Genomic DNA, 14,649 nt, shown 5'->3' with positions numbered 1-14,649 from the left:
GGTATGAGTGGTGCTGATATCAGTAGTTTATTGTATGTTAAGTCCAACACATTCAAAATAGAAAGGAAAAAAAAAAAAGAAATGGAAAAAAAACAAACTAAAAAAACAAAACAAAACAAAAAAAGATTCTCCATCTGCAACACTTTGTACTAGCAACAAGTAAAGGGTAAACACAGTAAAATTAAGATGGCAGCCAACTGTTTACCACACCTGCTAAAGCCAAGAAGGTACTTCTATTTCCATTCAAAAAGGACTGGAATGATTCACAATGAGGATCCACTCATTTTCAACCACAGAAAAATAAACATACATGTTTTGTTTTTTTAAATGTGGATCCTTTAAAGTTTGGAAAAAAAAGGGTTGGTCGTTAAAACCCTCAGTGAAAAAAGAAGAACTATCCAACCCCTAAATTTATATGCTCAAACATTTTCACCACCACTACAATGTAAAAGCACAGATTGGTCTGAAAGCATGATGGCTCTTCTTCACCACTCTCTTCATTGACCACTGCTGTAAAAAGTGTGATTGCAGTCAAGTGCCCGTGTTAAGCAATTACCTGACAAATAAACATTCGGGGTAGAGGCACCCATAAGAGCTGTCTGTTAAAAACACTCCAAGACCAAAAGAGCTGTAATTTTTCTGTAATGTTAGGTCAAAGGCCGAGGGTAACAAATTAAGTCTTTCTCTATTGAAAACTACTCACGTCTGAAAATATTTTCTTCTCACCTACATGGGGGAGTAGCTGAGCATCACTGCGGAAAACTAAATAAATTTGCCATGTCCGAGCATTAAATCAAATGTTATTTCATGTCGATTACAAGATGAGCGCTAATATTTTCTTGTATCATCGCCAGATGAGAAATTTGGAAAGAGGCTTGTGTTCAAACTGACAGATTGTCCCAGAAATGTTGGGAATAGTGCAATACCACCAGACAAGGAAGACCTCATAAGAATATTTGTCCAGAAAAATGCTACATCAATTTCACCTCCCATTTCAGTGCAAGATAACAAAAATAAAAAATAAAAAAGGTTAACATCTCATGTTTATGTTTTCCTTTCCAGCTGAAAGCAAAAGGTCTTCCCTCCCTACCGATTGGTAAAAAGAAAACACGCCAGAGGACAAGGAGAAGACAACAAGTATGGCATTCAGACTCGCCTTGAATGGAAAAATAAATGAGTATCATAAGCACAATGAATAATCAGCATATGAAAATACAAATGCATAAACAGCTAGAAAAGTGAGAACAATTATTTGCTAGCCTGCAGGCTGGAACTACGGCCAGCCCACCCGCACAGATCATTACAAAATTGTTGCTGAGAAAAGAACAGTCTGAAAACTTCTGAGTCCGGGGATTAACCCGAGTGCTGCCATGAGTCAAAAATGACGGTCAGACTGAAAAGAAAGAATAAACAGTATCTGAATCACATTGCGAGACTTTCCAAACTGAAATCACGGTTGTGCAGAGCTGACATGTTCAACCAAGGACCAAGCACTCCACGGTCACCATCTTTAATGTACCTTTTTGTTTTTTTCTTTTGGGAGTAATTCTTCAGATGCACGTCTTAACCATTGAACATCAAACAGAACTTGAGGCACCTATTGTCTCTACAAAACCCAGAACAGACACAATACAAAACAAATGTACAAAACTCACAACAGATCATCTTAGGTAGTAAAACAGTATGGAAAAAAGAAATGCACCTGAAAAACCTAAAATCCTGTGAATACTGCAATTTCTTTTTTTTTTTGTATCTGCTCCCAGAAGACAATAGTTCAAAATGAGCAGCTCTGCATTGGGAGGCGGCGAGCTCTGAACCGCTTTAGTAAGACTGGATAAGGTGAAATAGAAGGCACCATCATGCTCTTATCAAGTCGAGAGAGAAATTAAATTATACACAGAAAAACCAAACATACAGTAAACTATGACTTTTGCTGTACATTTATTCTGTTACTCTGCACTTAAGACAGGGAGGGAGGGAAGAGGGGAGGGAGGCGTCGTCCATCCCGGTTTTTGCGGTCTAGCTGGCAGGGAAAAACATGAAGAAAAATCAAACTTTGAAAAAGAAAAACAGAGCGAGCAGCCATCGTTACCACCACTCTTCTATTGTTCAACTTTGTTTCTTGTTTATCCTTTGTCCCCCCACTCATTTGGTGAAAGTCCAGGATTTGAGCTTTTTCTTAATGTGATTTATAAATGAGGAAAAATATAATGTAGATTTGCTTGTCATCTTGTCCATCCAGCAGTAATTGAAGCGTAGTTTTGGGTCAAAAGTGAGAAAAGTACATTGGTCACAGCAGACAGGCTGTAAGCGAGGCCTGCCCCGTTAAGTCGTATCCCTTTGAGACAAAACACGTCTCTCCAGCTGCGTTCCGAGCGTGGATGTCAATGTAATACGACAAAAAGTACCCATTAGTGCATATTGATGAGTGCATTATGCAATTTTGAAGCAGTGGTCTCTCAAAAGGAAAAAAGTAAAAGGCAAGCTTTTCCCCTGGAACTGCACAAATTTTGCATCTCACTCTTCCAACAGTAACGGGCAGAAAACTACCATATAAAATGTGCAATAGAGGGATTTCGTGAAGCAGCGCCCCAGTTAAGTCAAGGCATATAATCTCTTTTCCAAATGATGGGCTGTACTGTCGTAGATAAAAGTCTTATCAGTCCCTCCTAATGTGGCAGATTACTCCTGGTTGGTTTGCCTTTTTTCACGAATTTACAAATTAAAGTTTGTGACTTCTTGAGATACCCGAAAAGGATGCTCAGCTCACAACTAATAAGCGAAATTTTTTTGTTTGCTTATTCTGTTTTGTCTATTTCACAAACAAATGGTTGACAGGCTGTGTCACATTCCAAAGCAAAGAGGGAACAAAAAATAAAAAATAAAACAAAAACAAATATATACGTTTATACATGAAGATTTCTTTTCGTTAACGAGAACGGTTGAAGATGAAGAACACGGAACTACTTCCACACTGCAGGTGGTGCTCTTCTCAGCGGCGCTGGGTCGTGAAGCGACCCTCTCCCTGGCCTCCAGAGCCGCGTCCGGAGCCCATGCCAGGTTTGGGGGCCATGCCGCCTCTAGGTGGTGGTCCCCTCCCGTCGCGTTCGCGCATCATTCCGCTTCCCACGATGCCTCGCGAACCCCCAGGGCCTCTATCGTTGCGCCTCATGTCCCGACGCTCGTCTCCTCCACCGCGGGTCTCTCGTTCACGCACTGCCCTTGTCTTTTTCTCCTCCACATTCAGACGCACCTCGCCTCGGAACATGATGGGCTGCAGAGAGAAAAGCAATGTCACTACAGAAGAACCCAGGACTGAATATTTCCCTGTTTCATTTCACAACCCACATCATTCACTGGTTTGCACACAAGTTTGTTGATCTCTTCCAGACTATGCAAGCGCTGTTCTGTGTCACGTTGGTCTGACCTGACAAGTCCTGTGTCCCTGCCAGTGAAACAATTTAATCTCCAAGGTTGTGTTCAGACCAACTCCAGTCCTGTATGACAAAAATGCAGCCCCCTCATTCGTTTGAGTGCGGCCAGTATGTTGTTGCAGTTGGGGTGTCAACACAGGGTTTTCTGGCAACAAACGTTTGTAATATCATACACGCATGCCAGCACACTATCCTGGGTGGATTACTTTGTCAGAAAAGTTTTTCTACCGTTTATCTCAAGATCATTGGAAGAAAAGATAAACAGATTCCTGTTGTGTTATATTTCCAGGGTTGTAAAATGCTGTCAAAGTACTATAATCTTCCAAACTAGGAGGACAAGGATCAGTTACTCAAACTGGACTTTCTCATCGCAGAATACCTGAAGCAACACCCCCAAATGCAATTCTACCAAGCGGCCCAATCACAGTTGTTGATGTAAAGGCTATGGCGTAGGGCATACGTCATTCAGCCCAGAAGCACAAATCAAGCTTTGGAAATCCCTGCATTAACCTGCTCTTATCAAAATTAAGTAGAAAAAATCAGTTAAAACAGTATCAACTATGATTGAGGGAGGAAAAAAACAAACAAAAAACAGCACCCTCATTCACTTAATTCATACCAACGCAAAGATGCAGCCAAATTTCTAACACAGGGGTTATGAAAAAAAATGTGCGTCTGCTCATCCAGTAACACATGAATATCCTGCAATGGCAGATTATATCAGAGCGAATAAAACTTTCTGCGGTTTACAGTCTCTACTGTTTTTGGGAAAAGTTTGTCATGTCTTGCCATTTGTTGAACCCACAAACACTTCTGGGTTCATATTTTATTTCATCTGCACCTGTTGCAACACAGCTCTTTTTTTGGTTTTTTTTTAAATTCAAGGTTAGTCTGAACACAGCCTCAGACACTGATTTACAAACTTGATTTGTTACCGATATGACAATGGGAAGCAAACATATTGGTTTATTTATCATGGCATAAATATGACTGTGTGGAGTTTATGATGTCTATAATGTGTCAGATTCAGGGTCTGACTAATTGTAGAAATGTGTGTCACCAAACCACCACCAATGGAATGAAAGTGGGTAATGAAAATGTCAATACATGCCCCGTCTACCTTGGCCCCCAGGATTTTCTGCACAGGATCAGAGTCGTCAAAGACCACAAATCCAAAGTTGGGCAGCTTCCCACCAACGCCCTTGGTGTTGATCCGTAGCTCCACGACGTTTCCATATGCTGCATGAATAAAAAGATATTATTTTATTTGACTATTTGTATTCACCACATGCATGATTTTTTGCAGGACGTGGAGCAAGTGTTGCTTTTCAAGGAAACATACTCATGAAGAACTCCTTGAGCTCGCTCTCATCGATGTCATGTGGGAGGTTGCCGACAAATAGCTGGTGGCTGTCTGGATAGCGGGGATTTCGCCTGCTGTCCATGTCACCAGATTCAGAATCTCCCCTGCCACCTGCATGTCAGAACAACAGGTGGAAAAACATCAGATCAGCTCACATGAATCATCTACAGCGCAGTAAAATTTCTGGCATGATGTAAGCCAAAAGTATGCAACAAGTGAGAAGATAATGAATTAATGTTGTTGGTCAGTAATCAAAGAATGATCATGTGTACCTTTGTTAACAAAACTCAAGTGTGGTTTTCCTGTTTGTGACTCCGAAGATGCAACACCATCTAATAGTGACAGAAACATGCAAGAAGTCAGAATATACAAAAACAATAGGGCAAAAAAACCTTTATTCTGGGAGTGGGAGTGTTTGCATTACCAGGTCTGGGACCCCGAGGAGTGAATGCTGGTCTGTCGCGTGTGCGCTGGTCTCTGGGCCGAAGAGGTGCTGTCTGTGTCTCCGGCTTGGCTTCAGCTCTGGGCTGTGTGGTGGAAGAGTGTGACACAAAAAAAAATAAATAAATCAGTCAGACACCCTTTTTATTAAGGCTTTTACTTGGTGCTCAAGGGAGTAGTTTAAGTCACTTCACCTGACCTGGTTATTGTTTAATTTCAAATCTGTCAAGTCACTATGCTGCTTCAACTTGACCTTTTTTTGTTGTTTTCTTCCCCAAACTTTTCAACAAGACCTTATGTTAGACATGTGGTTGTACAGTAGGATATAAATTCATCAACTGTCAGAGATGTTTCCATATTGTTGATGTGATTATGCATGCATGCATGTAAAAAAGGTACTTATTTTTTGGTATTTAATTAACTTGTTTATGTGAAAACAAGCATATCTAGTAATTATTTTCATTATGAGTTTCTAATTTGATTTCCGAGCAAATTTGTTTCAAAATTATAGACAGTGATATGGCAGTATAAAATTACACATACTGTGACTCTTGTCATAATGCTCTTTCTCAATATAGAGACATTTTATATAGAGCTAAAGCCCATCTAAACTGCTGTACAAATAATCCATTTAAAGTCTGAGGAAGTCTTGAAAAAATGAGATACAATGGAATAAAGTACATGAGCATCAACGTGCTTTCACAAAGTCCTTGCAAAGGGAAATACCTTCTTCCAGACATAAAGACATAAAAACTCAACGCAACAATCCCATTCAGAAAACCCACCCTTGCCTGAAAGTCTTGTGCAGTGAATTCTTTATTATTAATGGCTTTTTATTTCTATTGGGACTCCTTGGAAACTCTACTGTTTCTAAACACTACACAATTAAAGAGGCATTGGACACAATTTACGAGTCAAAGGGTGCCCCTCACACAAACCTATAAACATACTGCTGCTGGTAACCACTGTTCGATTTTCATGTACACTGTGGCAGACTCTTATATAGTGACAGATTTCTAGTGTACGCTGACATTTTATGATTAGAAAATTCTCTTTTATGCCAATGCAAGTGGTAGTTTGTTACCTGTGAGCTTGGAGCTTTGACGACATGGGGTGAGATTCCAGAGGAGGCAACTGTGCCAGAAGGGGGCAGGTTTTTACTGGTCACTGAGGCCCATGAGAAAGTCTGTAAAATATTGAATACAAATGAAATCTGTGAGAACAAATCTGCAAGTTGCACCCACTTAAAAAAAATAAAAAAATAAATGATGTGTTATGTTAGCATACTTGATATATCAAAACAGGGAGATAAATCGTGTCAGGAGATCACGCCCCTCATAGTCAAATACAAGAGAAGTACACAACAGACACACATCAATCTTACCTTGGGGGGCTCCTGGGTGTTAGGTGGAGACTCCACAGGGGCCGGTGACGGTGCCTTCTCCTCCATCTCTTCGAGAACCTTCTCATCTGCTTCAGGCTTTATCTCCTCTACTTTGGGCTCTGGTTCAGGCTCTGGCTCAGGTTCTTGGGCTGGCTCCTCCATGGGCTCCTCTACTCCATTACTACAGAGCATAAATCAGGAGGCCGTCACTTCCACAGAAGTTCATTCATTATTCATTAACACACTTATACATAAATCTGAGGTTACGATTAACTTTTAGCATACGTGACAGGGTGAGGTTCATAGTAGGTGGTGCTGTTGGGGCTTTCTTGAAGTGGCTCAGGGGAAGGCTGCCTCTCCTCTGGCTCCTCTTCAACTTCCTCCTCTGATTCTGAGTGAGAAAAAACAAATAAAGAAATTGAGAGGTTAATTCCCCTCGCACTTTTACCATGAAAACATAAACTAAAAACTTAATAATATTTTGGGGATATTTGTGAACATCTTACCCTCATCAAGCTCAGCCTCAGAATCTCCGAAAACCTCATCCTCGTAACGGAAGATGTCATTATGGACGTAGAACTTGTTTGCCACTGAACCCTAAGAAAATTTGTCATGCAAACAAAGAAAATTCAGCACTTAAGCTTACCACAAATTATCCTTTTATTTGTTTTCAACCAAGCCAATAAAATGTCCCAAACTTCTTTTTAGTCAACATCACAGACATAAATCTCAGGGCATAATCATTTGTTATTGTTGTTATCACTCAAACATAATGTCTGTTAACAGTACTGTAAGGTGGAGGTTCTCACCTCTGGAGCAAGCACAAAAGTTTGCATGAACTTCCTCATGGGCTGACCATTGTTGGAAAGTTCTCCAAGGACTTGCACCACCACTCCATCACTCAGTGTGGCGTGGGCATCCACATGCCTGATCTTTGTGTGGCATTCACTAAATTGCAGGGACATAACCTTCTTGTGGATCTCCTAAGGGACGCAGAGAAAAAGAAACAAAACAAAACATTTCTTTAGAGATATTTATTGTTTTTCTGAGTATTTTGCATTTAATTGATTATGATCACAATTGGTCATGCTACTGTTGACTGGATACTTCAAGTACTAACACAAAATACATCATACCATTGGAAAAAAAACATTTGTACTTCCAACAAACTTTTGATGCCATGCTACAAAACTACATTAGAAAATCACATTCCCATTTTCTACAATCTGCTGGCAGTTAGCCTTAAAGGGACATTCCGGTGTAAATTTAATCCATGGTCTAACACACGTGACACCTGGTAAGACCCCCCCTTGAGAGATCAAGTTTGCTTGCCGCTAGCTTAGGTAGTTTTAGCAACCTCAGAAACGACCGCATGATAACAATACACTGCAGTCTATGCCTCCACCAAGAATAGCCCCTCATAGCCACAAATAATGTTGTGGGGAAGCCCTGACGAGTCGATTACCGAGTGCAGTTAGAAATGCTCAATTCCCTTCTATTCCCTGTCAGCTCTGGATAATAACTGTTATAAACTGGTAGGCAAGACACATGAACTCTGATTGCATTTCCATGGAGTAATAATCATACATTTTCATCTTGAGCTGCGGAACTCTACTGCACTACGGTAATCGACTCGTCAGGGTTTCCCCACAGTAAGCAAGCTGCTGCAGGAGAGTGGTGAGTTGTGTTCTCTTTTCAATAGAAATCCGGCAAAGCAAGCAGATGTTTGATGCCTCGAACTATGTGCTGGGACCCTATTTGTGCTGTTCTGAGCATTATTTGTGGCTATGAGTGGCTTTTTGAAGGCGGTTTCTTGGTGGAGGCATAGACTGCAGTCTATTGTTATCGTGCAATCTTTTCTGAGGTTGCTAAAACTACATAAGCTAGCCGTTGGAAAACTTGATCTCTCGAGGGGGGGGTCTTACTTGGTGTCACGGAGTGTTAGACCATGGATTAAATTTACGCCGGAATATCCCTTTAATCAGAGGTCAGCCAATGTGTGGTTTACTTTTGCTTTTTGTTACTCGGCTTGACCTTGAAAGCAGGTTAATAACATTTTCATATCTGACAACATTTTGTTTAGACTCAAATGAAATACTGATACATGTAAACATGTGGCTGTTACAAAAAAGGCAATAAAAGGAGAACTTTGGCCGTTTTCAACTGATATCCCTGTTGATCGAGATTACTGATCGAGAGTGCTGTCAGTAGAAAAAAATAACGTGAATGTTTTGCACAATATTGACCAGATGTCAGGACGGCAGCTAAAGCGAACCTATGGGGGCAGACATCCTTAAGTTTCACTTTCGGTCATGTCTGCCCCCATAGGTTTGCTTCAGCTGCCGTTCTGAAACTCTGTAAATATTGTGCCAAATGTTCTCATTATCTTTTCTAATAACAGCACTCGGTAACCTCGATCAACAGGGATATGGGTTAAAAACGGCCAAAGTTCTCCTTTAAGTTTTATCCGATGCAAGGAACACGTCAACAATGTTTCCTCCTTCGTTTAGTCCTTCCTCTAACACTGTCAATGATTAAAGTTGTGCCATGTTCGATTTAATTAAAATGATTACTTCTTCATCAGCATTGTAATTATTACCAGCCACCTACTTCACAGTATTTTCAATGTGAATCTTCATTATTGATCCACAACACTTACCGCTTGCCCATACACTGCTTCCGCCAGCTTTCCACTTGCGTCAAGTCCTCCATGAACATATGAGGAATTCCTCCCATAAAACCTGTGGCACAAGAATATGTCGGTTAATTAAACAGAGTATTACAAACACCCACACATTTTGACTGTATTGCATAACATTTGCGTAATTACCTGTGCAGGAAATCTGGTGCCTTGTTTAAGAGTGTGTAATACTGCCTCACAAACTCCCGCCCTACAAGCAGGGGACTTGGCTTCTCCATCACCATTTCTTTGGTAAACAATATTAAGTGCTGGAGGAGAAGATGAACAAAGACTCAATTGTAAAGATGTATCTATAACATGGAGTTAACATACATAAATACACCAATAGTCAGGATGCAATTTATTAATTAAGCTCAGCTAAAAAAAAAAAAGGGGGAGGTCTGCAATAACACTTTATTTCAGGAAGACTTTATACTTTTTATTTACTTTAGCGTTCGCTAAAGCTTTTTCAAAAGATGTCAGAGGTTAATATCAAAACTTTAAGGTCACTGTGGAGGCTCTAGGTGTTGTTCCTGGTCAACACATTTCTGTCATCATACAGAAATGTGTTTATAGCATTTCATTCAAACACTGTGTATTCCTCTGTTTTTTGCAGTATGGTTCAACAGTCCCACAAACTATCAACAGCCTAAAAAAGACCAAAGCTGAAATAAAGTGGAACCTGTTCAAAAACAGTTTAATCAAAATCTGAGCATTTTAACTTTCAGAAAAGGTTGTATAACTTATGTGTTAGGCTGCATTAATTAAGGTTAAACATCCCTAATTAATAAGCAACTGCGTGTGCGACATACTGACTGAACTGTCTGAAGTCATGACATTTTAAGGAAGTCCACATTGGTACACATTAACCTATACTGTGCTTCAGGTAAACAACACAGATGTGTTCGAGCAGGAAGTACACGAAGTTCAAATACTGAATTCATCTGATGAGCCCTTTGGCAGGACAACGTTTCACTTTCTTTGTCTCTTGAGGCCAATGTTTTCTCTGACCCACATCAAGCCTTTGGCAGAAGCACGACAGCTGACTATTTAGCTAGCTGGCTAACACACAAGCTAACATGCAACTGCGCCATCACGTTCATCCAATGAGACAAAGAGGGAAACAGGCAGAAGATAAAAAAGGAAGCGACTGGTGCAGGTGTTCAATTTGGGCAGCTGAGAAAACTAACTTATCTACAGTTAAATCCTTCTATAAAAGTATAAACCACATACATGTGTTACACACATCTGTACGTCCCTTTGTAGATAAGTGGCCTACTGTACGAGTTGGGCCTTTCATCTCCATGCTAACAACATTTTGCCAGTTCTCACATTTGTCGCAGGTTCATTAGCCATGTATCTTGACAGACTGAGTATTTGCATCATGTTTTCCTATTCCACCAATTTCGGGAGCACTGTACGACTACAGTTTCACCCAGGTCAACAATATACATACACACTGTAAAAAACCAACAACAACATAAGTAATATTAATTGTAAACTACTGGCCTGCCCGCTGTCATCTTTAATGGCTAACGCTAGCCCGGCATACAGGAAAGCAACGCCAAGCTCGCGACATGGTCAGTTAGCTAGCTAACACTAGCTTTAGCTAACTTGTGGCGTCGTCGTTTTTCCTTCAGCCGGTGTTCATTTTAGCAATGTGCGGGAGGAGCATATTTCATGATAAAAACAGAGGTTTTTCAGTTAACACGAGAATGCGGACAACTGTCATTATTTTACTTTGCTTTGAGTTCACGCCAGCTCTCACGCTGGAACCAAACGAGGAAAACCATGAAGCCGACATAACGTTGAGCTAGTGATAGCCATTGTGGTGCACCAATAAAGTATGTCCATGTTACCCCAATGGGGGTCCGAATTTGACAGCATCAACTGCTATTGTACAAGTAACTCAATCGCAATCGTTACACACTGCAGACAACACTTAACCTTTTTCAAACTTTAAAACAAATTATTCCCAACTTGGACTGTCGAACAGCATTCAATGAAACAAGTTCAGCGCTGTGCTAGCTCAAAGAAAACAAAGGGACCAGATTTGACAAATTTAGTTGATCGCATCTTTTTTTTTACATACATAGCCAAAATAAGCTATTTGTACAGTAGCGACACACCAAGCTAGCAACTTTGAATGGTTACTGTCTGTCTATCGAGTTGTCGTGGTTTTCAGTAGACAATGCGGCTAACGTTAGCTTGTCAGGCGTTTGATAGCTAACTTAGCTAGGAGGATGGCTAACTTACCTTATGAAAGACCTATCTATGTAGACAGAATTATTTGTAATAAATAACTACGAGTTACCGACTGCAAACTGTTCTGAAATACAAAGTATCCCAGGTGTGTTTTATATTATTCCCCACGCTCTAATATCTAATAGTTTATGATCTCTGCTGTACCAGAGATTGAAAATTTAAAGTGATAGCTTCTATTTATTGTTTTACCCCTGCAATCTGGGGCAGGGAACCCCCATCACAAAGAATCAGCCAATGGACTGTTTACACTAGGCAACATAAATTATGACGCAAAACAAATAACTCCGCCCCCTCAACTTTCTACTATTGCTGTCCTCAAACCATTGACTTGACTGGAACAGTGTTTGATGATGATCACTGTCATGTTGTCATGCATAGTACTTCTTATATCCTCTCTGCCTTCTGATGCATGCATTACAATTTGCACACATCTGCATATTTAGTGAAATATTCCAGAAAAAATAGCCTCTTTTTTTTTACTCTTCTCCCCCTACAGTAAAATAAATCTGCTGATTTTACACATGCAGATACGTTCACTCGACATGAGGGGTTCTAGACAGCTTGTAAAAATAGTTGTCATAGTTGGAATAGACGATGTCATCAGGGTTAACTCAGCCTGCATTACAGCCTCATAGTAGGGTATTTGAAAGAAGTCCCATGAGAAAATTGGAACAAGTTTTGCTCACTGAGATCATTCCTCCTGTTCATAATGCATGTGTGATGTAAGCGATGGGGGACGAAATCTCTACAGTCCCTTCTCTGAGTAAAAAAGGTACTAAAATGTTCATTTGAAGTCGTTAAACATGAGCATTAGTCAAATTAAGTGGATAGCTTACAAAGGTACAGTCTTTTTAGTACCAAATTCATTTTTTTGTGTTTCCCTGGACAGTGTTCACTTACTGAAGTGCAGTGGAAGGACAGTAACTAAAAAAAAAGGAATTTTCGCCACTAACTCAGCTTCAAATTCTACATATGCCCTTTATGCCATCATCTACTGAAAGCACATAGTGTGTTTTATTTAAGTTTAAATGTTTAATCAGCAGATTGGGTTTATTTTCAGTTCAAAATTAAAGCTAAAACAATTAGTTCCTTGGGGAGACTAATTCAAGTATAATGAAAAATATCTTGTGATGTGAACTTTATGCTGTTAACTTTGTGTTGAATGCAAGGTATGAATGTAATTTACATGAGGTATATGGTTTTGTGTGTGATTTTTATTTATCATGCTGAATTGGTCAAACAAGGTCATCTCACCTACTAAATGACCATTGCATCAGTTTATCTTCCACTAGTCTCCCAGATCAAAAACATAAGGGATAAGTCAGTCAAATAGTGAAATATGACTCTCTATTAAACTGTCTCTCAGAACAAGTCTATATTAGCCTATAACAGAGCTGCTTTCAAGTCTCAAAGCTGCAATAACTGACAAAAATAATCCCAAAGTTGTCACCTAAAACAAATGAACAGTTTTATAGATTGCACATTTAGCAGGCAGATTTCTGTAATATAACAATAATAATCATGTGAAACACCACTTATCCCAAAAGAAGGTCACAGTGATGTATCAGCTGTGCATCAAAGCCTGCTGGCCCAACCTTCTGTTTGCCAGGCAAAGACTGTTGTGTCAAACAAGGACTGTGCTTTGATACACATTTACATACATTCAACAATGGGGATGCATTCCTGTTACTTTTGGTAAGCTTGCCCCAGGTGTGGGTCCATCTTAAAAATTATTGTTGATATTGAGCACCACCAAGTGGTCAAACAAGCTTTGTGTCTTACACTTTGAGTAATGCAGACACACTGCCATCATTCTCGTAACAGAAATAGGTATGAAAACAAAAGCATAGGCCAGTGTATATATTTAGCTGGTCTGATGAATCAAGAGTCAAATCTGGGAAAAATCCAATATAATCTGATAAATAAATTTACCTTGGTTAATGATGTAATTAGGCCTATATTTTTTCTATGAACAGGTTGTCCTCAATAACAATTAAAATCAATTGGCAAGAGGGGGATTTCAATTTTTAGGAAGGCTGGGTTTATGGAAATTTCGCTTGGTTTGATAATATATCAATTCTTTTTCACAGGATTGATGACTTTCATTTTAAATATTGGCTTAAAATAACATCTGTATTACAATCCGTGTAACACTCTGTTACATTTGTCAGATATTTTGCTTATGTAAAACTAGAAATAGCATAGTGTAGAAACACTCTGTTACAATAAAAACTCCTGCATTCACATTTTACTTCATTAAAAAAGTATTATTAAACTGTATTTAAAGTACCAAAAGTACTCATTATGCAGAATGGCCGGGTTCAAAAGGCACTTAGTTACTGTGTATTCCACAACTGATTTTAAGCTATATTACATAGAAGCAGTAGTATCGTATATTATCATCATCAATATTATTAGGCTTATTAGTGTTATTATCAATGTTGTGACAGTCTGATGGAAAAAACGGATAGGCCAGCACTTTCATTTTGGAGATTAGATGCTTCATTCAGAAAGAAACCTCTGAACAGTTTCAAACTGTTCCCTTTTAAAGGTGCAATATGTACAATTTGCCACCTGTTGAATCCATACAAATAGGGGGCAGCATATCGCCAGGGTAACCGCTAACTGCTGCTAAGTATGACTGCCGTTAGTTAGTAAGGGCTTGTGTCCACATAGCGTTTTAGTTCTTTTTTCCAATAACCTGTATTTGTTGTCTCCTAAGGATCATGTCACACACTTACATCCTCCTTGTTCTGGTGTCAAGATGTCAAATGAAAAACAAATGGACAAAACAAATATTAAACTGCAAAGGGGAAGCGTCTATCATACTGTCAAGATATTGTTGTCAGAGAGACAACACGCACATGTAGCGCTTCATCCCAGCACTCCCGAGTACATCAGTGCTTAAAAAAGTCTCGGGACAACAGGCCATTAGTTAGCTTAGTTTTTTTTTTTTTTTTTTTGCTTTTGTATTTGTGTTGTGGCTTTTGTATTTGGCCTGACACTTCTGGGCCACCGTAGATAGCAGCCTGGACTTGCTGGTTAGCATGCTAACTTCAGTGGATATCTCTGCAACACAACT

The 14,649-nt window shown here is 39.6% G+C and overlaps 1 protein-coding gene across 2 annotated transcripts; it reads right to left on the bottom strand.

The window, feature by feature from the left end:
- Nucleotides 1-4: 4 nt before the first annotated feature.
- g3bp2a (G3BP stress granule assembly factor 2a) lies at nt 5-11,774 on the bottom strand. 2 transcript variants are annotated; one of them, XM_030413091.1, is made up of 13 exons: nt 11,559-11,774; nt 9,453-9,571; nt 9,282-9,363; nt 7,432-7,605; nt 7,129-7,219; nt 6,908-7,013; nt 6,623-6,803; nt 6,323-6,424; nt 5,222-5,324; nt 5,070-5,129; nt 4,777-4,908; nt 4,546-4,673; nt 5-3,274 (listed from the first exon to the last, which is right to left on the bottom strand). In XM_030413091.1, exons 2-13 carry the CDS (start codon nt 9,545-9,547, stop codon nt 2,993-2,995), a joined length of 1,536 nt encoding a protein of 511 aa, XP_030268951.1. In that variant the 5' UTR covers nt 9,548-9,571; nt 11,559-11,774; the 3' UTR covers nt 5-2,992. The 2 variants fall into 2 exon arrangements, with proteins under 2 accessions (XP_030268951.1, XP_030269031.1); XM_030413171.1 differs by having other exon boundaries at nt 4,555-4,673; nt 11,559-11,773.
- Between the last annotated feature and the right edge of the window lie 2,875 nt (nt 11,775-14,649).

This window comes from Sparus aurata, chromosome 1, assembly GCF_900880675.1.
Source record: "Sparus aurata chromosome 1, fSpaAur1.1, whole genome shotgun sequence".
NCBI lineage: Eukaryota > Metazoa > Chordata > Actinopteri > Spariformes > Sparidae > Sparus > Sparus aurata.
This window is presented reverse-complemented; position numbering and strand designations above follow the sequence as displayed.

What these genes read in the sequence shown, in the direction of transcription:
- g3bp2a (XM_030413091.1), bottom strand. Translation starts at nt 9,547, where the DNA reads ATGGTGATGGAGAAGCCAAGTCCCCTGCTTGTAGGGCGGGAGTTTGTG. An exon ending in GCACCAGATTTCCTGCACAG is followed by an intron (nt 9,364 to 9,452) that starts GTAATTACGCAA and finishes CTTGTGCCACAG; the next exon opens with GTTTTATGGGAGGAATTCCT. An exon ending in TATGAACCTCACCCTGTCAC is followed by an intron (nt 6,804 to 6,907) that starts GTATGCTAAAAG and finishes TATGCTCTGTAG; the next exon opens with TAATGGAGTAGAGGAGCCCA.